The following is a 22,945-nucleotide window of genomic DNA, read 5'->3' on the forward strand; positions in this document are numbered from 1 at the left end:
AGCTCCTTTGTTAGCAAGGGAAGAAAAGAAACCAGAATTTTTAGTGAAGTACCATGTCTAATATATTCTTTATTCACCACATTGGATTACCTGTGTTTATACTTGGGTATGCTAAATTCAGAGATGATTAATATTTTGGGAAAATGATCCCTTTTCATCAATCTAATTGTCAGAGAGCCTTTGACAAATTCTAAGAAGATCAGTGATGCCCATTATCCTGAATAAAAACCTTTGATTTAATCATTCAGCAATTAAATTTCAATTAGTGTGTGCTAGATACTTTGTAAGGCCTTGTGGAAAAACCATGAGCATGTTGAAAATATGGTTGTCTATTTATTTGACATATATGACATAGTCTCTGCTCTTAGGGACCTTATAACTTCATGGGGAATCCTATTTGTCACAGGAATTTTATTGTACATGATAGGAAAAGGACAGCATTCTAGAGTATTTGAAGAAAAAACTTCAGTACAAAGAATGTGTCGTACATGCAGCATCCTGGATAATTAGAAACCGTTCTATTGACTGATCCCAGAGCCCAGGTGGTATCAGGTGTCTGCACTGGTGTTCAGTCAGTTCAGTTCAGTTGCTCAGTTGTATCCAACTCTTTGCAACCCCATGAACAGCAGCACGCCAGGCCTCCCTGTCCAGCACCAACTCGCGGAGTTTACCCAAACTCATATCCATTCAGTTGGTGATGCCATCCAACTATCTCATCCTCTGTCATCCCCTTCTCCTCCTGCCCTCAATCTTTGCCAGCATCAGGGTCTTTTCAGATGAGTCAGCTCTTTGCATCAGGTGGCCAGAGTACTGGAGTTTCAGCTTCAACATCAGTCTTTCCAAAGAACACCCAGGACTGATCTCCTTTAGGATGGACTGGTTGGATCTCCTTACAGTCCAAGGAACGCTCAAGAGTCTTCTCCAACACCACAGTTCAAAAGCATCAATTCTTCTGCACTCAGCTTTCTTTATAGTCCAACTCTCACATCCATACATGACTACTGGAAAAACCATAACCTTTACGAGATGGACCTTTGTTGACAAAGTAATGTCTCTGCTTTTTAATGTGCTGTCTAGGTTTGTCATAACTTTCCTTCCAAGGAGTAAGCGTCTTTTAATTTCATGGCTGCGATCACCATCTGCAGTGATTTTGGAGCCCCCAAAATAAAATCAGCCACTGTTTCCCCATCTATTTGCCATGAAGTGATGGGACCAGATGCCATAATCTTTTCTGAATGTTGAGTTTTAAAGCCAACTTTTTCACTCTCCTCTTTCACTTTCATCAGAGGCTTTTTAGTTCTTCTTCACTTTCTGCCATAAAGGTGGTGTCATCTGCATTTCTGAGGTTATTGATACTTCTCCCGGCAATCTTGATTCCAGCTTGTGCTTCCTCCAGCCCAGCGTTTCTCATGACATACTCTGCATATAAATTAAATAAGCAGGGTGACAATATACAGCCTTGACGTATTCCTTTTCCTATTTAGAACCAGTCTGTTGTTCCATGTCCAGTTCTAACTGTTGCTTCCTGACCTGCATATAGGTTTCTCAAGAGGCAGGTCAGGTGGTGTGGTATTTCCATCTCTTTCAGAATTGTCCACAGTTTATTGTGATCCACACAGCCAAAGGCTTTGGCATAGTCAATAAAGCAGAAATAGATGTTTTTTTCTGGAACTCTCTGGTGTTAGAAGATTGTAAATCAAAAGACGGGCTTCCCAGGTGACTCAGTGGTAAAGAATTCACCTGCCGATGCAGGAGATGCAGGAGATGAAGTTTCAGTCCCTGGGTGGGGAAGATCTCCTGGAGTAGGAAATGGCAACCCATTCCAATATTCTTGCCTGGAAAATTCCATGGACAGAGGATCCTGGTGGACTACAGTCCATGGGGTGGCAAACAGTCAGACACGACTGAGTGACTGAGCACACGTGTACGCGGATCAGAAAGACAACTGGGAATAGGTCCTAGCAAAGCAAGCCTAGTAAAATTCCTCCTCAGATGTCCCATTTTCAAAGTATTTATTTTCTACTAGCTCTTGGTAGGTTTTACCTCTTTTCCACACCCTTAATTATATATAAGCTCAACGCTTTCTGTTTTCCCTCGCTTTGCTATGTTATTTCTTTTGGTGACTCATTCAACCCCATTGTGGCTTCAGCCACTGCTTAGTAGACTGTCTGATCTACATCTGTACACTTGATCTCTCTTTACTTTATTGCCACATTTGTTGTCCTGTAACATGTCTACGAATCCCTATACACTGCATATGCAACCTAAATAGTTGGCAAGGTTTTTTGAAAAGGAAAACCTTCTTTATTTTTATCTCTTCCAGAGAGATTCTTGTGAAATAGTGTTCATTTCGTGTACCAATAAGTTTACACTCAATATTTCTTGAATTATACCCAGGTTTATTATATGGGCTCCCCACATGTGGTGTACTCCTGGGCACACTCATCCAGTTTTCCCTCACCTCTTCATCTGATCTTGTTGATTTAATTTCAAATAATTGGTCTATAACCCAACCTTTCTATTTATTGTCTCTGTACTTTAAAATTAATTTTTAATTGGGGTATAATTGCTTTGCAGTGTGGTGTTAGGTTCTTCTGTACATCAAACTCAATCAGTTATACATACATATATCCCCTATTTTTTCAGATTTCCTTCCCATTTAGGTTGCCAAGGAACATTGAGTAGATTTCCCTGTGCTATATAGTAGGTTCTCATTAATTATCTATTTTATACATAGTAGTGTGTGGATGTCAATCCTAGTCTCCCAGTTTATCCCATCTCCCCTTCCCCCATTGGTATCCATAGTTTGTTTTTATATAGTGTAGTATCGCTTATATGTGAAATCTAGAAAAATGGTACAGATGAACTTATTGACAAAGCAGAAGTAGAGACTCAGTGCTTTAGTTTTGACAACCATAATTTTCTATCTGATACATTATAATTTATAAGTCTAGATTCTGAATGGGAGTATATTATCAACTCTAGAATTACAGTTATTGCTGGAATGAAAAGAAAAAATTGAGATTTGGGATGGGAATAAATGGAGTTTTGAATGTATCTAATATTTATTTCTTTAAAAAATTTGGAGCAAACTGAATCACTTTGCTGAATACCTGAAACTAACTCAACATTGTAAATCAACCATATTCCAAAAAAAAAAAACTGGAGTAAATTTGACCAAATCTTATATTTGTTAAATCTAGGTAATAAGTTTTTTTAATGTTATACTCTTTGTCATTATGATGTTTTAATAATTTTATAATAAGTAAATTTAACTTAAAATATACATTTCACAGGTTGGATGATAACTGGGTCTAGAGTGTAGTCATGAAGCTGGATGGTTCTATTCTATTTTTCAGTCAATGTAGGAGACAAAATGTTCCTTGTGAAGAGGTTAAAAATAAATGGAAGTTATTTAGACTGGGAATGGGGACCCAGGGGCCAAATACAATGCTCATCTAGGCTTACTTATAGAGATGGCTGCTTATTGAACTCACAATTATATTATAAAATACAAATGGGATTCTGTCTATCTCTTTAAAACCACTCATTTTCTACATATCACCTAAGAGATGAAGTCCAAGTTTCTTATGGAAAAAATCTCAAGGACCAATTGTTTAGACAGTGAAGGGTATCTTCAGGCAGAACCACATGTATATCTTTATCAGAAGCTGAGGCTTCAGGTACGGGAATAAGAAGAATTCAATTAGGAAAAGAAATTTGGGGTTATATTGTGAGGAGTTTTGACCAACACAGGTAATTTGTACTTTATTCATTAGGTACAAAGATAATATAGTGGATGTGAGTACAATTAACCTTTTCTGATAATACAGATATGCAACCTTTTATTTAACGTAAATAGAAATTTGGACATATATATTAAATGACTGATTCATAAGGCAATATTTTGAATGCTTATCTTGTGCAAGAACAACCACAAGGAAATAAAAAGATAAATAATGAAAGAATATAAGACTGCACCAGAAAAGAAGCGGTTGGTATAATCAACACAGGAACCAAAGAAACAGGGAACGAGAGCAGAGAGATTCCTGAGCACAGGGACTGATGATAGAGATCCTTAGTGGTGGATGTCAGTGTCATCATGGGGAGAAATGATTTCTGCAGAAACCCTAGAGAAAGAGGTATGGAGAGGAGCCAGGGATGGGAAAAAGGGGGCAGGCAGGGATCAGCGTGAAGCTACAGGCAGAGTAAGAGCTTCGAGTTCCCTAGAATTAAGCCAGAGTCCCAGGAAATGCTGCCTGCTAAAATCCGGTTTCATGGAAGATGTTTAGACTCTGTGATATCTGTGGCATGAGTGTGGTGATGCTGAGGACAGAAGAAGCCAAATGCTTCCCCTTGTTGTATGACGCAGGAAACATACCAAAAGGCATCCTCCGAGTGCTCTGAGACTCCCCGATAGGCCGGCGCATCGATGCTTTGACAATGAAATAACATAATTTCCTGAAGGAGCTTCTTAGCATGCACCATTGAATGTTGTGGTGAAAGGACTGCCGTCCTTAGCTCTTTTCTAAAATAATGCACTTGTGTGACCGCTAGTATGTGCACTCACAAACAGTATTACTTTAGAAAGTGGACAGTTCAAGACTGAGACAACCAAGTCAGAGCTACTCCATCTCATCCTGTTTTTTTTTAGAGAAAGCCCAAGGAGAAGTTTTATCAGAAGAGAAGCATGTTCTCCCTGTCTCTGTGTGTGTGTGTCTCTCTCTCACACACACACCCATCAAATCTTGAGAACTTTGGTTCTTGAGTCCTAGTTTTGCTACCATCTCTATTTGACTTTAGGTGATTCAGTTAATTATTTTTTCATCTGATAAAAGCATATAATAATTCTACTTACCTCTTGAGGGTTTTATGAGACTCAAAGGAGATAATACATGTAGTGCAGTTGCCGGTTATCTATCTCATGCTGTCACTGTGATAGAGAGTCATTTCTCCAATATCCAAAGCCCCTACCTGGGAAGTCAGCTCAGATAATGTTCGAAAAAGGTCCTGTTCTTGTGGCCTTCTGGCCTCTTCCACAGAAGGGAATTTTACAGCCACCTGTTCTAGCAGATTCCTCCTGGGGAGTAGGTGTGCTGGAGAAAGTACTGATAGTAGCTTGGCAGAGATGGTCGTCTCTTCCTGTGGGAAAGGAGATAGGCCCAGGGTGGTTTGGAGAGAAGGACCCCAAGTTTCCTAATTGTGGAGCAGAAGGGGTGGGAAGAGATGTCCTGGATGGAGACTGGAGATGAAGATTCTAGCTTCCTCTGTAAGGAAGCAAGGTGTTCACAGCAAGGAGAACATTTGGAATTATGCATCAGGTTTTAAAGTCTCCTGAAACATGATTCACTCAGACCTTCATTCCAACCAGTCAGAGTAATTGTGGAGACTCCTTGCGTGCTCCTACAGCTGTGCCCTAATGGGACACAGTGGTTCTCAGGAGTAATTGATCTCAGAGTTCTTCCGTAGAAAAAAAGGATGGGCAACATCTTCCCAGAGTATGTCTCCAGGGTCAAAGCCCTGGGTTGACCTATTCTGGCCTCTTTGTTGGAAAGTGGGCCCCTATTCTCTGCTTCAGCACAAAATGGAACCAGCCCTTGGGAGCTGTAAAGATTATGGTACAATTAAGCTCCTGTCTTACTTCCAGCCTACACAGAAATCTTTCTGGTGTTAAGTGTGAAACATAATATAGTTCTATTTCATCTTTATCTAGAACTCTATCTGAGAAAAGAATAGAAATTTATATTTTCAAAAAACCTTCTTCCCATGTAGACTGGTGGTGGTGGTTTAGTCACTAAGTTGTGTCTGACTCTTTGTGACCCCATGGACTATAGCCCACCAGGCTCCTCTGTCCATGGGATTTTCCAGGCAAGCATACTGGAATGGGTTGCCATTTCCTTCTCCAGGGGATCTTCCCCACCCAGGGATCAAACCTGGGTCTCCTGCATTGCAGATGGATTCTTTACCAACTGAGCCATCAAGGAAGCCCCCAAGGTAGTCTAGACACGCTTTAAATGGCTGCTTTTTCACTGTGTCCTGGGACAGGTGAGTCTGTGCTCAGGCTCCTCAGTAACATCCCTCCCTCCTGTAGGTTGTTGCATAGGGGTTGGGGTTCCTGTGGGTACCACGTCTCCATCTTTCCTACCCATTTCTTTCTTTTTAAAAGATTTCTTTATTCATTTTTTGGCTGTGCTGCATCTTCATTGCTGCTCATGGGCGTTCACTAGTTGTGGCGTGCAGGGGTTACTCTTTGTTGCAGTGCGCAGGCTTCTCATTGCGGTGGCTTCTCTTGTTGCAGAGCACAGGCTCTAGGGTGCATGGGCTTCAGTAGTTGTGACACGTGGGCTCAGTAGTTGTGGCTCTCAGGCTCTAGAGTGTGTGCTCAGTGGCTGTGACACATGGGTTCAGTTGTCCCATGGCATGTGGAATCTTCCCAGGCCAGAGATGGAACCCTGGTCCCCTGCATTGGCAGGCAGATTCGTAACCACTGGACCACCAGGGAAGCTCCCCATTTCTTTATTTTTTAAGATTGTTTTTTGAAATGGACCATTTAAAAAGTCTCTGTTGAATTTCCTATAGTATTTCTTCTGTTCTATGCTTTTTTTTTTTTTTTTTTTTGGTGTGAGCCATGTGGGATTTAGCTCCCTGAGCAGGGGTGGAACCCAAACTCCCTGCATTGGAAGGTGAAGTCCTAACTACTGGACTGCCAGGGAAGCCCCTTTCCTACCCATTGCTGGGTGGTCCGTCTGTGTGTAAAAGCCACTCAGTCAACCCTCAGCTCTTTGGAAGGAATTGCTGTGTTTGTGTTAATAGGTATAGATTTGGTGTGTCTGTGCGTGATGCCATCTTGGTCCCCTTCTCTTATACTAACGCATATATATGGAATTTAGAAAGATGGTAACAATAACCCTGTATACGAGACAGCAAAAGAGACACTGATGTATAGAACAGTCTTTTGGACTCTGTGGGAGAGGGAGAGGGTGGGATGATTTGGGAGAATGGCATTGAAATATGTATAATATCATATATGAAACGAGTTGCCAGTCCACGTTCGATGCACGATACTGGATGCTTGGGGCTGGTGCAATGGGATGACCCAGAGGGATGGTACGGGGAGGGAGGAGGGAGGAGGGTTCAGGATGGGGAAGACATGTATACTTGTGGCGGATGCATTTCGATATATGGCAAAACCAATACAATATTGTAAAGTTAAAAAATAAAATTAAATTAAAAAAAATTAAAAACAAAACCCCGTGATTTTAGAGAAAAAATAATTCCTCTGCTTTTATTTTTTTACCCCAGCCCATGGCCCAGTGTCACACCCCTGAACAATTTACACGACTTCCTGGGAAACCAGAGATGTAAATGAATGTGACAGCTGTGGTTCACGTTACTAGCATTCTCTCCTTGTGGATTTCCTTGGCATCCTCTTTGTGACACCAGATATATTTAGATGGACTGAACGATGGTGTAAGGATAGACACTGAGACTAGAAGAATCACTTCACTGCTTTAAAGCTGGTAACTTCTATGAGCGCCCATATTTCCCAGTTCTGTCCTATCGTTCCACTAGCGCTGTGTCCGCAGTGCCCTCTCTAATTGTAAAAATTCTAGCCAAGTCTTCTGCCAGTGCACGCATTCTGACTTGCTTATATATCTATCCTTATTATTTTATGTCTCCTCTGTGGGTCAGCTTAGCCAGGGGAATGTGCTGGTCATGAGGAAAACTGAATTTGAATCCTCATCTGCCTGTTGTTTGTTGTTTGGTTGCTAAGTCGTGACTCTTTGCGAGTCTGTAGACTGTAGCCACCAGGCTCCTCTGTCCAGGGGATTTCTCAGGCAAGAATACTGGAGTGGGTCGTCATTTTCTCCCCTGAGGAATCTTCCTGACCCACGTATGGAACCTAGGTCTCCTGCATTGCAGGCGGATTCTTTACCATTGAGCCACCCTCCTCTTGAAACACATCAATGAAGTCATTTCACCTTTTGGAGGTTTGGTGTTCCTGTCTGTATAAGAGGGCTACAATTTTGTGCTGCAGGGCCTTTTGAAAATGTAAAGAGACAATAATGTATGTGATATAGTAAGAGAACATACACACACATGTATTGGGTTGGCCAAAAATTTCATTCAGGTTTTTCTATAAGATCTTAATCAAGAACTCTTAAAAAGTAATTTTTATAGGAGTAGAGTTGTTCACAATGTTGTGTGAGTTTCCATGGTAAAGCAAAGTGAATCAGCCATACATATACCTACATGCCCTTCCTTTTGGGCTTTCTTCCCATTCAGGTCACCACCGTGAGTTAAGCAGAGTTCCCTGCACTATACACTATGTTCTCATTAGTTACCTATGTTGGTATCAATAATGTATGTGTGTCAGCTGATTTTTTTGCCAACCCAATATATTTGATCTTTAAAGAAAGATCTACTTTTTCTGAAACTATATGGTGCATTTGGAGCTTCTTTTGTTGCACTCATCACTGTTTTCCTTGTGTTGGCTATTGTTTCATCTTTTTTCCAAAACAAGCATTTGCAGGCCCACTCAATGTTATTATAACAACACAATAAAAATACACTGTGAGGTGTGGTTTGATGAATAGAAAATTGAGAGACACATAGCTTGACTCATAGGAACATCAAGTCAAACTTGTACAAATTTCTTTTTCCTCCAACCAGAATCCTCATTCTCCGTTATACCCCCCTTTTCTCGAAATTTAGTCATTCTACAGAGGCTCTTAGATAATTTTATCTGTTCCCAAACTACTTATCAGTGCCACTCTGATTCATGCTCTGTTAATTTTGCTGCAAAGCTTCGTATCTTCATTGTATGATTTATTGAACATTTCCCTGAGTGTGTTCCTCAGGAACCTTTAAAGTCTGCCCAAAATAAACCTGGTTTTCTTAAAATTATTCTCTTATTCATTATTTTCAATAAAAGCATCATTTTCTAGGGGCTTCCCAGGTGACTCAGTGGTAAAGAATCTGCCTGCAATTGAGGAGACACATTGGGTCAGGAAGATCCCCTGGAGGAGGACATGGCAACTCACTCCAGTATTCTTGCCTGGAGAGCCCCATGGACAGAGGAGCCTGGTGTCTACAATCCATGGGATCGCAAAGAGTCAGAACGACTGAAACGACTTAGCACACACTCATGAGGATTCAGAGCCCCAGGAATGAACATTTGCATCACCTCCGCAGGTTAGGACCAAGAAAAAGCAGCTTGGCAGCTCCTTTCAGAGATGTGAGCTTCAGGCATGTGGTCATCCCTCTACTGAACTCCTAGATTCTGGTAACACCACCTATCCCTTTCCTTTCCCACAGTTCTAGTGAAAACAGCTTCTTTTTGCAGTCAGTAACTTTTGGATTATATCAGTATTCATCTTTTATCTTGTTTTAGTCACTTTCAGAATGCATCTATGTATCTAATTCCTTGTGTTAGGTCTTTATAATTTCTGCTTCCTGAATGGTTCCAAAATTAATTTATAACATGCCCAGTATAGGATAGATGATAAATAATGTCAAATCTGTTCATGTCTAATCATTATCAGATTACATTTATTCACTTACATTCATCCATTCTACCTTCACAAATAATTATTGATTGCAATGACCAACATTTGTAGAAATAGAGCAAAGTGTTGAGACAACTCTTGTCCTCAAGGTTTTCAAGCAAAGTAGGGGTGATATAACCTAATAATTCTCCAAACTGATGTTTAAATAATAACTTGTAGACTCCAAAGCATGAAATACTGCGATGCTGCTGCTGCTGCTAAGTCGCTTCAGTCATGTCCGACTCTGTGCGACCCCGTAGACAGCAGCCCACCAGGCTCCCCCGTCCCTGGGATTCTCCACGCAAGAACACTGGAGTGGGTTGCCATTTTCTTCTCCAATGCAGGAAAGTGAAAAGTGAAAGTGAAGTCACTCAGTCGTGTCCGACTCTTATCGATCCCACGGACTGCAGCCCACCAGGCTCCTCCGTCCATGGGATTTTCCAGGCAAGAGTACTGGAGTGGGGTGCCATTGCCTTCTCCGAAATACTGCGATACTTAACCTTCTAAGACAGAGACAAGGCAGACCTTTTCTATTTATATTATGTACACCTTACGCCATGATTGAGACATTCTCAAGGCTTCCTAGGTGGCTCAGTGGTAAGGAATCCACCTGCCACGCAAGAGATGCAGGTTCAATTTCTGGGTCAGGAAGATCCCCTAGAGAAGGAAATGGCAACTCACTCCCGTATGCTTGCCTGGGAAATCCCATGGACAGAGGTGCATGGAGGGCTGTGGTCCATGGGGTTCCCAAAAGAGTTAGACAGGACTTAGCAATTAAAACAACAACAACAGACATTCTCAACTTTACTCTGCCAGTCAGTAGCCTCATTGGAACAGGATCTAATAACCTTCCTGCCACTCTGCCAAAAGGAGCAATAACATGTATAAATGGATAACAGGATGTCTCATCAGACCGTTACCAGATTTCTGAGAAAAGAAATTTAAGGTCTGTACAGAATAAGGTGGCTTCTTGGAGGCGGAGACTCTTAAGTCTGACTTTTCAAGTATAATTTTAATTGGTTTAGTGCAGTCTCTAACATTATCTCACATTGGTTATGAGAAGATTCTCCTGCTGAAGAGTTTCCCCAGGGCAGCCTTCATGTCCCGATTCCTCAGACTGTAGATGAAAGGATTTAGCATTGGAGTCACTGCGATGTACATCACAGTTATCACAGCGTCCTTTAGGCTGTAACTAGTCAGAGGGCGGAAGTACATGCCCATGACTGTCCCATAATACAGAGAAACAACGGTGAGGTGGGAGCCACAGGTGGAGAAGGCTTTGAGCATACCTTTGGTGGATGGAACCCGTAAGACTGTGGAAAAGACCCGAACATAAGAGATGATGATGCATAGTAATGGCACAGAGAAAACAGCAGCCCCCAGGTACATCATCTTCACATTAAAGTGGGTGTCAGAACAGGACAGCTTGAGCAAAGAGGCAATGTCACAGTAGAAGTTGGCCACTTCCTGGTTTCCACAGAAGGACAGGCTAGCTGTGAGCAGAGTGTGGGGGAAGGCATTGACATTTCCAATCACCCAAGACCCAATGACTAGCAGGACACAAGTCCGTGGGCTCATAATTGTTGTGTAATGAAGTGGGCGAGTGATGGCCACAGCTCGATCAAAGGCCATAGCAGCCAGGATATAACTATCTGTGTTACCCAGAGCTAACATGAAACACATCTGTGTTAGGCATCCTCCAAAGGAGATGGCTTTGGTGCCCAGGAGATGGTTGGCCAATGCCTTAGGGATAGTCACAGAGGAGAAGAAGATGTCAACGAAGGAGAGGCTGGCAAGGAGAAAATACATGGGGTTGTGGAGGCGAACATCGAAGCGAATGGCCAAGATGATGAGCAGGTTTCCAATCAGCGTGATGGAGTAAATGAACAGAAAGAGGATGAAGAAGACATCTTCCTCTTCCTGCTGACCGCTAACTCCCAGGAGGATGAAATCGAGGGTAGAGGACTGGTTGTCTTCTCTCATGGATCCTTCAACAGGAAAGGGGAGAGGAATCCAGAATTAACAGTGAAATTCTATGTATAATGTTCTTTTTAAACCACTACTTTTGACTCCTGTAGTTGCTGTGTCAATACCTGGGTTTACCAAATCCAGAGATAGGCAGTGCATTGCAGGGAAAACATCCCTGTTGGTCTGTGGGGCTAGCTGACAATTAGCCCTGGACACTCATTCTAAGAAGTAAGTCATCTATGAAGTGCTTATCCTCCTCAGTCCCAGCACCATACCCAAACACCTAGGGTTTAATTATTTAACAGACAATTAAGTTCATATTTGATGTGCTAGAAACTTTGTTAGTTCTTGAGGCAAAAGCATAAATATGGGAAAAGCACAACTTATCCACTTTTATTCATATATGGCAAAGTCTGCTTCAAGGACTTTAGAACTTAATGGAGAAGCCGGAACCCTACGCTAATCTTATCACAGATGAAAAGCAAAGGACAATATTTTGGAGTCTTTGAGAAAGCATTCCAGTGCAAGGATGGCTAGTACAAGAAGAACCCTGAACAATTGGAAAGTGGTCCACTGACTAAACTGACAATGAGCCCCAGAGTCTAGAACATCACAGCTGCCTACACTGGCAACAGAACATTGCAGAGCATAAAGACCATCTGGGTTAGGTCACAGCAAAGTGAAATCAGCGAATTTACTTCTTGGGCATCTCATTTTTAAAGTAAACATTCACATTTGATATATTTCTTCTATATTCCAAACTCTTAAATATATGTGGTCATCATGTTTTTCTCTTTGACCTTCCTTATCTTTTTTTTTATTATTATCTCCTTTGGTGACTCATCCAATTTCATGGTGACTTTCAACTACTACTTAGTAGAAATGGATAGAAAGAACAAAGTAGATAGAATTCAGAGTTGTTTTCAAGGAAAATTCAAGAGAAACTCTAGATATACTAAAAGATTTAGGCAAGGTAGTTGCATAATAATCAATATTAAAATACTGATATTGTCTTATGTTTCTGTTGTTATTCAGTCATGTCCCATCCTTTGCGATCCTGTGGACTGTAGCCTGCCAGGCTCCTCCATCCACGGAATTCATCAGGCAAGAATATTGGAGTGGGTTGCCATTTCCTTCTCCAGGGGACCTTCCAGACCCAGGGACTGCTAAGTCTATTCCCCTAAGCAGCACTTCCCAAGCCATTTGTCTTATACATTCAAAATTATAATTTTTAAAAATTATTCCCATTCATGGTACAAGAGAAATTTTAAGAAATAGAGAAATAATTCTTTAAAAAAGAGGAGGTCCAGACTGGCTGTGAAAAGCTACAAAACTTTTCCAAACAAGAAGAAACAAATAATAAAAAAAAAATAGGGAGATAAATATTAACAGAAGTGTCAGTGTTGTATTATTGAAATGTCAGTTTACCTCTAATTAATTTATGAGTTCGTCACAGTCCCAATCAAAATACCATAGGTTTCTTTAAAAGATGATATTTACTAAACTGACCCAAAAATTCATGTAGTCTGAGAATAAAGAGCCAAGGGAACTAAAAGAGTCTGAGGCATGAGAATAAGAAAGAAACTGACCTGTCAGTTATCAAAATGATTTACTCTGGTAATTCAGACAGTGGAGTGGAACTGGCGTAGAAATAGACAAACAGATCTATGTAATATGTTAGAGAGTTAGAAACAGATCCAACACTTATTAGAAATCGATACTAAACATAGTTGGTTTAGTACTAGGCAGGGAAAGGATAGAACGTACATTTGGTAAAGAGTGCTGAGACAGTTGGACATCTATAAGACATGTATGCACTGCTGTATTTAAAATGGATAACCAAGAAGGACTTACTGTATAGCACAGAGAACTCTGCAATGTTATGTAACAACCTAAATGGGAAAAGAATTTGAAAAGAATAGATAAATATGTATATGTATAATTGAATCACTTTGCTGTACATCTGAAACTAACACAACATTGTCAGTCACCTATGAAAGTGAAAGTCACTCAGTCGTGTCCAACTCTTTGTGACCCCATGGAATAATCCATGGAGTTCCCCAGGCCAGAATACTGGAGTGGGTACCTATTCGTTTCTCCAGGGGGTCTTCCCAACCCAGGGATTGAACCCAGGTCTCCTGCTTTTGCAGAATTCTTTACCAGCTGAGCCACCAAGGAAGCCTAGAATCAAATATACTACAACATAAAAAAGTTGTTTCCTGAAAAAAGAAAATACAGAAAAATAATTTGTAAAGGATTAGTTCAAGAAAGCAAAGTTCAGAAAATTTAGAGAGAGATTATGTTTATGAAATCAGGCTTCCTCCACACTATTTCTCCTTGTGCTGGCTGGATGGAAATGTCCAAGAGGTGGATGGGACGATGGAATCAATGGGACATGGGACATGGTGGAGTGAGCCTGTGTCCCTAGGAGAACCATCATCCACCAAGGACACCCACTGAGACTGTTACATAAGGGAAAAAACTTTATACTGTTTAAACCATTGCATTTGTCATGTATTTGTTACCGTAGTCCAGAATATCCCAAGTAATTCACTAATTTTTACAAAAGGACTTCTAATCAATGACTGCTTCAATCTGTAATAAATTTTTGCTCCTATTCTGAATGTCTCTTATAGTACACATCAAGTTTATAGTACATCCATAGGCACAGGGAATGCAGATAAAGTTATCTTTCCCCCGAATAGGATTTGCTTTTTCATCTCTGCACCTAAGTGAATTTGATTTTCTCTCTTGAATGCCTTTCCCTATATTCACATGGAATTGTAATATCTCACAGTTGAGAGGGTTAGTAAAACTGGAAGGTTCAGAGACTACAGTTAGCTTATATGGCAAAGAAGGGTAGTGCTTAGAGTTGAGGCTCTTGGCAACATGGCAGACTTAGCCAATGTCAGCAGGTCCCATTCCAATGAAAACACATAGAAATTATAAATAAGTTTAATAAGTAATTAGTGGTGTTTGAGGTGGGCCATGGGCTTCCTCGATGGCTAAGTGGTAAAGTATCTACCTGCAATGCAGGAGATGAAGGAGATTCAGTTTAGATCCCTGGTCAGGAAGATCCCCAGGAAGAGGGCAACCCACTCCAGTATTCTTGCCTGGAAAATCTCATGGACAGAACAGCCTGGTGGGCTACAGAGAGTTGCAAAATGACAGAGCACACATGCACAATAAGTAATTAAGAATGCATACCCAAAGCTAAAAGAAAGACATGGGAACATGTAGCCATGAGAAACAGAACAAGAGTTGTAAGCAAAGCTGATGCTGTGATGGACCCTTGAGGTTTCAACCAGGAGTTAGGTCTGAAGGCTGGGATCTGGGGTGTTAATGATCCTTATACAAGATGTGGTCACAGACCTGCATGAAGCAGGAAATTTGATTTGAGTCTCTGTGTAAAACACTTAAGCATTGTCCTGTTGATGAAAAGAGCGCTGGGGAAAATAAATTGCCATATAAGACTTGCAAAGGAAAAAACAAAATGGATAGAATTCATTGAAAATATGATTGCTTCCCAAGAAAATCCTAGAGTTTCTAGATGAAGTAACAGGTTTCAGCCTATGTGTGTGTGATGTATCAATATTATAAAATCAATAATGACAGTCTACCCAGACTTTTGCCGTTCTCCCCAAGCCCACCATGCTCCCTACATCATTACTTTCCCAGCAACACAGGTGCCAGGCTTCCCAGGTGGCTCAGTGGTAGAGAATCCGCCTGCCAGTGCAGGAGATGCAGGAGATGTGAGTTCCATCTCTGGGTCAGGAAGATCCCCTGGAGTAGGAAATGGCAACCCACTCCAATATTCTTGCCTGGGGAATCCCATGGACAGAGGAGGCTTCTGGGCTATAGTCCATAGAGTCGCAGAGGTGTCGGACATGACTGAGTGGCTAAACAAAAACAATAAAACATAGGTGTCACATCCCTCTTCACTGAGAAACTTAAACCCTTAAGGAAATATTCCCTCAGTATTTGCCCCAGAACATCATTTCCATACACGTACTTCCATTCTGTTCTTTTTCTTCAAAAACTTAGAAGAAAAGTGTAAAATGCATCCATATATTCACACCTTTATTCTCTTTGGCTTCTTTAGCTATATAACTCCACCATTCTTTCAGCTGTGGTATTTTCTTTTTCCAGTTTCTACCTTTATACCAGCTTTTTCCCATTGACTGGTAAATGTCATATCCTCTTTTGTCATTCAACAAATGTTCCTCGATCCTACAACTCTTTCTACCTACTATCCCATTTGAAACCTATGTTCTTCTTTTTTCAGGCAGGCTTCTTTATAGAGATGTCTGCCTACTGGATTCATAAGTATATTTTTACCGGCTTGTGATTGTGTTTGTCTCTTTAAATCACTCATGTCTCCTTGTCACCTAACAAATGAAGTCCAAGTTTAATTTCATGGAGAAAACTCAAGGACAAAGAATTCATACAATGGAAAAATACATTAGGCAGAAATGGATTACGTATCTCTTTTTTGACTGTTCTGGGTGATCGTTGCAGTGCCTGGGCCGTAGAGTGCACAGACTTAGTCGCCCCATGGCATGTGATATCTTAGTTCCCCAACCAGACATCGAACCCCTGCATTGGAAGGTTGATTCTTAACCTGTGGACCACCAGGGAAGTTCTAGATTATGTATCTTTAATAGGGGCACAGGATATAGGGGGAAAATCAGTCTGGAAAGGAAGTTTAGATTCTTTATTGTCTGAGCCATCAGGATTCCAGGCAATTCAGTTCACCATTTTTCCATGTGATAAAATGACAATAATTCTACTTGTTGGGACCAGCCCAACAACGAACTGACCCAAGGCAGCAGTGCTGCAGAAGAAGAAAGAAGAAGAAGACTCAGAAATAAAGTGGGGATCAGGGGGCTGATGCCATTCGCAGGCAAAAACTCAGATCCTGATCCTCGCATGCCTTTTATTGTTAACTTCTACTTCCTTATTCGTGCTCTAGAGATACCTGTTCTTTATAATCTCAGATCGGGGATAAAGATAGACAATGCACAGCCCTCAATGTCAAACCTTCAGGCCTTTCATGACTCTGTTTAGCCCTTCAGCTGGTGAAGACCTTTCTCCGCAACTCCCTCAAGGCTCCGGTCACGAGAACAGTCACTGATGGTTTTCCATCAGTCACATCAGTACTTCAACATCTTGTTTTCAAGATGTCTTTCCACGATGTCCTTTTTACTGCTCCCAGCCCTTCGCCTGGGGGTAATGAGAAAGTCATTCTTATTTTTTCAAAGAAGCCCCGATAATTATAGTACAGGCCTGTGCATAGCATATTCCCTTCACTTACCTCTTGGAAGTTTAGCAAGAGTCAAAAGAGATAATGCATGCAGTGCAGTTGCTGGCTATCTATCCCTTGCTATGTCTATCATAGAGTCTCTTGTCCAGTATCTGCTGCTCCTACTGGGCAATCAGCTCAGATGCTGCCAAAAAGTGTTCTAGTCCCGTGGTCTGCCCTTCTCTCTCATGAATGGGAAGCTTGCAGTAGCTGGTTTAGCACTGGTAGCATTCCTTCTGGGGGGCAGGCACGCTGGAGAAAGTGCTAGTCAGTCATAAGCCTAGAGATCAGGTTTTTAGCTCCCTGTCCCTGATGAAAAGGAGACAGGACTATGGTGGTTTGGAAAGAAGAGACTCAGGTTTCCCAACCTTAAAGCTGAAAAGACAGATGAATCTGTCCTGAATGGAGCCTCCAGATGAGAACTCTGGCTTCATGGAAGCAGAGTGTGTTATAGCATAGAGAAAATCGTGACTTATTCACCACATTATAAAGTCCTGAAACAGGACTCCTGTGGGTCCTCTTCAGGCCAAATGAAGTCAGACCATTGGTGAGATCTGTTGATGTACTCCTATAGCTATGTCCTGAGGGGACAGGGTGGCCCATAAGAGTAATTATTCTAGAGTTCTCCTTGAAGGAAAGATGAGCGAGATGGCTTCCCAGTGAATGTGTCTCTAGCGTCCAAGCACTGGGCTGACCTATTCTATCCTATTCAGCACGAACTTGGAGCTACCCCTTGGGAGCAACAAGGACTGTGATACAACTGAGCTCTTGGTTTTGCTTCCAGTCTACCCTGAAGTCTTTCTAGTGTGAAGTGTGGCGAAGAAAAATGATTCTATTTTATCTTTCCTCTACTATTTGATTGGGGGGTGCTGGTTAGTCCTGGTGGGAATTATACTTTATCTAGCATGCTGATGGTGGGTCTCCTACTTCTTTAGATTCTTAAAGCTGGACAGGGTCTGATGTTATCTAATTCATTTTATGTATGTGTTACCTTTATGACAACCCTTGATTAATGGTTGTTATCCTGTGTCCAATGTCTGTGGCAGAGAGGTCACTGAGTTTCTGTAGGGGAGCGTGGTGAAGACAGTGAGCTCTGGCTGGGTTTCAATCCTGGCTCTGCCTTTTACTGGAGCTTCCCAGATGCTACTAGTGGTAAAGAACCCACCTGCCAATGCAGGAGACGTAAGAGATGCAGGTTCGATTTCCGGGTCGGGAAAATCCCGTGGAGAAGGAAATGGCAACCCACTCCAGTATTCTTACCTGAAAAATCTCGTGGACAGAGGAGCCTGGCAGGCTGCACTCCATAGATTCACAAAGAGTCAGACAGGACTGAAGTGACTGAGCATGCATGCATGCCTCTTACCGGCTGTGACTGACTTTGGATTAATATACTGATTCATTTCTATAACTGGAATAACAATGCAGCAGCAACAACAACTACATCCTCATAAAGTTGTTATAAGGATCAAATGGATTAATATCTGAAAAGTCTTTAATAAAGCAAAGCCTAGCACAGAGTTGTTGTTTAGTCACTAAGTCTTGTCTGACACTTGCTACCCCATGGACTGTAGCCTGCCAGGTTCCTCTAATACTGGAGTAGGTTGCCATTTTCTTCTCCAGGGGATCTTCCTAACCCAGGGTTCAAATCCACATCACTTGCATTGCAGGTAGATTCTTTATGGTTGAGCCAGATGGAAAGCACATAGTTAGCAGTTAGTAAAGATTAACTGTTATTTTACTGTTTGTTTTTCTGCCTTCTTCATGTAATTGTATACCTCTCCAAAATCTTTCATTAGAGGCTGCACGTGGGAGTCCTTGGAAACTTTGTTTAATTACATTTTCTTGTAGACAAGGTTCGGGTTGTATTTCCTGTTGCTCTGTTTTTACTTGCCGGGGGTTCAGATAACATTTTAGTCCATACCATGACTTCCCATGGTATTCTTTCTTCTTAGGAATAACATTTTTCTCTTGGTGTCATTCTCAGAATCTCTTGTGATTTCAAACTTTATTTACTGGGGTACCCATTGGGGTCAAGGAACTATGGAATAATATATAAGAGAACTATGAAGGAAATAACGCTTTAACACTCAAACATTTGCAGATATTATCTGTGGGCAGTGATTACAGCTTCATTAACATATCAAGAATATCTGACCATTCCTTTCCTCCCAAAGAGAAATGAATCTCTGAATAGAGAAAGAGGCTAAACTGAATTGTTTGTTGGGCAAATTCCAGGCTTGATTAAATCACTTCTCCTTTAAAGATGTCTTTTAAAAGTAGAAATGATATATGAAATATATAAGAGAAAGGAAATATATAAGAGGAAGGAAGTAACAGTTTAAGTGCTTGGAAGAAAAAACTATCCTTGCTAACAGTTTAAGAAAGTGAAGAGAATATTTTTTTTCTTTTTTTTTTTTAATTTTATTTTATTTTTTTAACTTCACAATATTTTTTCATGAACTTAAGATATTTTTAAAAAGATAGAGCATAGGTCAGACAAAAATTTAGAAGACAATGAGACTGCTCTGCCGATAGCAGACAGAAATGAAAAAGGTGAAAAACAGAGATTTTAACTGACATTTTAGGCAAAATTAACATCAGAAAAATAAATTAGTAAGAAAAGTAAGAGGGGAAAAAAATCTTGTAAAAGAGAGCTCCTATAAGTCTATTGAAGATTTCTCAGCAGAGATCTTGCAGATCATCAGAAGTATGATAATATATCCAAGGCCTGAATGAAAAAAACTGCCAACCAAGAATAATTTACTCAGAAAAGTTGTTCCTCAGAAACAAATGTGAGAGAAAGACTTTTTCTAACCAACAGAAGCTGACACATTCCATCCTCTTCAGACTTGCTTTACAGGAAATGCTGAAAGGGGTTCTTCAACCTGAAATGCTGCTGCTGCTGCTGCTGCTGCTGCTGCTAGGTCACTTCAGTCTTGTCTGACTCTGTGCGACCCCATAGACGGCAGCCCACCGGGCTCCCCTGTCCCTGGGATTCTCCAGGCAAGAACACTGGAGTGGGTTGCCATTTCCTTCTCCAATGCATGAAAGTGAAAAGTGAAAGGGAAGTCCCTCAGTCATGTCTGACTCTTCACGACCCCATGGATTGCAGCCTACCAGGCTCCTCTGTCCATGGGATTTTCCAGGCAACAGTACTGGAGTGGGGTGCTGTTGCCTTCTCCACAACCTGAAATGAAAGGTCACTAATTAGTAACATAAAAACATATGAAAATATCCAACACCCTGGTAAAGATAAACACCGAGTCAGATTCAGGTTCTATAATGGAGTGGTGTGGTAACCATTTAACGCTAGTTAAAAGACAAAAGCATTACAATAGCTATAGGCAAAATACACAATTTAAAAAGAAGTAAATTATAATATCAAATATATAAAGACAGAGAGTAAAACAGCAAGATTTTTGTTTGTGATTTAAATTGTTGTCAGTGTAAGATAGACATTTACATCTGTGTGATGTTTCATGTAGGCCTCATGGTAATCACATGGTAAAAATCTACAATAGATTCACAAAAGATAAGAGAGGAAGGAATAAAAGCATATTACTGTGGAAAAGCATCAATTGACAAAGGAAAGCAGCAAGAGTGAAAGAAAGGAACAAGAGAACTACAAAACAACCAAAAAACAATCAGTAAGATGGCACTAGTAAGGCCTTGTTGTTGTTGTTTAGCTGCTGAGCCATGTCTGACTCTTTTGTGACTCCATGGACTGTAGCCCACCAGGCTCCTCTGTCCATGGGATTTCCCATGCAAGGATACTGGACTGGGTTGCCATTTCCTTCTTTAGGGGATTTTCTCAACCCAGGGATCGAACCCTTGTCTCTTGCATCTCTTGCATTGGCAGGCAGATTTTTTGATCACTGCATCACCTGGGAAGCTTATGACCCAGAACCTAAAGCAACAGAAGAGATAGATACACAATGTGAAGCTTCTTCTACAACAAGAGGCAGTTAAGGGACACAAGGGATCTCCCTCTGGGGGGACCCCACAGGGTTCTGCTCAGTTACAGAGATGCAGAGCCAAAGATATTGTGTCTTAGCACAGATATACCAGATGTGTGAAAATGTGAATCCATGTGTTGCTGACACCGTGCCTGCTTTTGGACATGACAGAATCTAATGGAACCTAGCAGACCTGAATGATCTTGCCCTGAGAAGTCATATATGGCTTCTGGGAAGGGGGAGGACATTGGCGAATGGAGTTCAAAATGACTGCAGCCTCCGATATGTCCTCACATTGGTTATGAGGAAATGCTCTTGTTGAAGAGTTTCCCTGGGGCAGCTTTCATAGCTTGGTTTCTCAGACTATAATGAAAGGATTTAACATTGGGGTCACAGCCATGTACATCATGGTTATCACTGTATCCTTCAGTCTGTTTGCTTAAGTTCAGGCTCATTCTGAAGAGCTGACACCTATCCTACTCAAACTCTTCCAGAAAATTGCAGAGGAAGGTAAACTTCCAAACTCATTCTATGAGGCCACCATCACCCTAATACCAGAACCTGACAAAGATGCCACAAAAAAAGAAAACTACAGGCCAATATCACTGATGAACATAGATGCAAAAATCCTTAATAAAATTCTAGCAATCAGAATCCAACAACACATTAAAAAGATCATACACCATGACCAAGTGGGCTTTATCCCAGAGATGCAAGTATTCTTCAATATCCACAAATCAATCAGTGTAATACACCACATTAACAAATTGAAAAATAAAAGCCATATGATTATCTCAATAGATGCAGAGAAAGCCTTTGACAAAATTCAACATCCATTTATGATAAAAACTCTCCAGAAAGCAGGAATAGAAGGAACATACCTCAACATAATAAAAGTTATATACGACCAACCCACAGTAAACATTATCCTCAATGGTGAAAAATTGAAAGCATTTCCCCAGAAGTCAGCAACAAGAGAGGGGTGCCCACTCTCACCACTACTATTCAACATAGTTTTGGAAGTTTTGGCCACAGCAATGAGAGCAGAAAAAGAAATAAAAGGAATCCAAATTGGAAAAGAAGAAGTAAAACTCTCACTATTTGCAGATGACATGATCCTCTACATAGAAAACCCTAAAGACTCCACCAGAAAATTACTAGAGCTAATCAATGAATATAGTAAAGTTGCAGGATATAAAATCAACACACAGAAATCCCTTGCATTCCTATACACTAATAATAAGAAAATAGAGAAATTAAGGAAACAATTCCATTCACCATTGCAACAAAAACAATAAAATACTTAGGAATATATCTACCTAAAGAAACTAAAGACCTATATATAGAAAACTATAAAACACTGATGAAAGAAATCAAAGAGGATACTAATAGATGGAGATATATACTGTGTTCATGGATCGGAAGAATCAATATAGTGAAAATGAGTACACTACCCAAAGCAATCTATAGATTCAATGTAACCCCTATCAAGCTACCAACAGTTTTTTTCACAGCGCTAGAACAAATAATTTCACAATTTGTATGGAAATACAAAAAACCTCTAATAGCCGAAGCAATCTTGAGAAAGAAGAATGGAACTGGTGGAATCAACCTGCCTGACTTCAGGCTCTACTACAAAGCCACAGTCATCAAGACAGTGTGGTACTGGCACAAAGACAGAAATATAGATCAATGGAACAAAATAGAAAGCCCAGAGATAAACCCACGCACCTATGGACACCTTATCTTTGACAAAGGAGGCAAGAATATACAATGCAGAAAAGACAATCTCTTTAACAAGTGGTGCTGGGAAAACTGGTCAACCATTTGTAAAAGAATGAAACTAGAACACTTTCTAACACCATACACAAAAATAAACTCAAAATGGGTTAAAGATCTAAATATAAGACCAGAAACTATAAAACTCTTAGAGGAGAACATAGGCAAAACACTCTCCGACATACATCACAGTAGGATCCTCTATGACCCACCTCCAAGAATATTGGAAACAAAAACAAAAATAAACATTTGGATCAAATTAAAAGTAAAAGCTTCTGCACAACAAAAGAAACTATAAGCAAGGTGAAAAGACAGCCTTCAGAATGGGAGAAAATAATAGCAAATGAAGCAACTGACAAACAACTAATCTCAAAAATAGACAAGCAACTCCT

General features: G+C 40.7%; 1 protein-coding gene across 1 annotated transcript; it reads right to left on the reverse strand.

The window, feature by feature from the left end:
* Positions 1–9,560: 9,560 nt before the first annotated feature.
* On the reverse strand, positions 9,561–11,854 carry LOC109573480 (olfactory receptor 1A1-like). Its single transcript, XM_019980711.2, has one exon. It carries the CDS (start codon positions 11,529–11,531, stop codon positions 10,602–10,604), a length of 930 nt encoding a protein of 309 aa, XP_019836270.2. The 5' UTR covers positions 11,532–11,854; the 3' UTR covers positions 9,561–10,601.
* Between the last annotated feature and the right edge of the window lie 11,091 nt (positions 11,855–22,945).

This window comes from Bos indicus, chromosome 19, assembly GCF_029378745.1.
Source record: "Bos indicus isolate NIAB-ARS_2022 breed Sahiwal x Tharparkar chromosome 19, NIAB-ARS_B.indTharparkar_mat_pri_1.0, whole genome shotgun sequence".
Classification (NCBI taxonomy): Eukaryota; Metazoa; Chordata; class Mammalia; order Artiodactyla; family Bovidae; genus Bos; species Bos indicus.

Excerpts from the sequence above, each read along its gene's own strand:
- LOC109573480 (XM_019980711.2), bottom strand. The coding sequence starts at position 11,531 with ATGAGAGAAGACAACCAGTCCTCTACCCTCGATTTCATCCTCCTGGGA.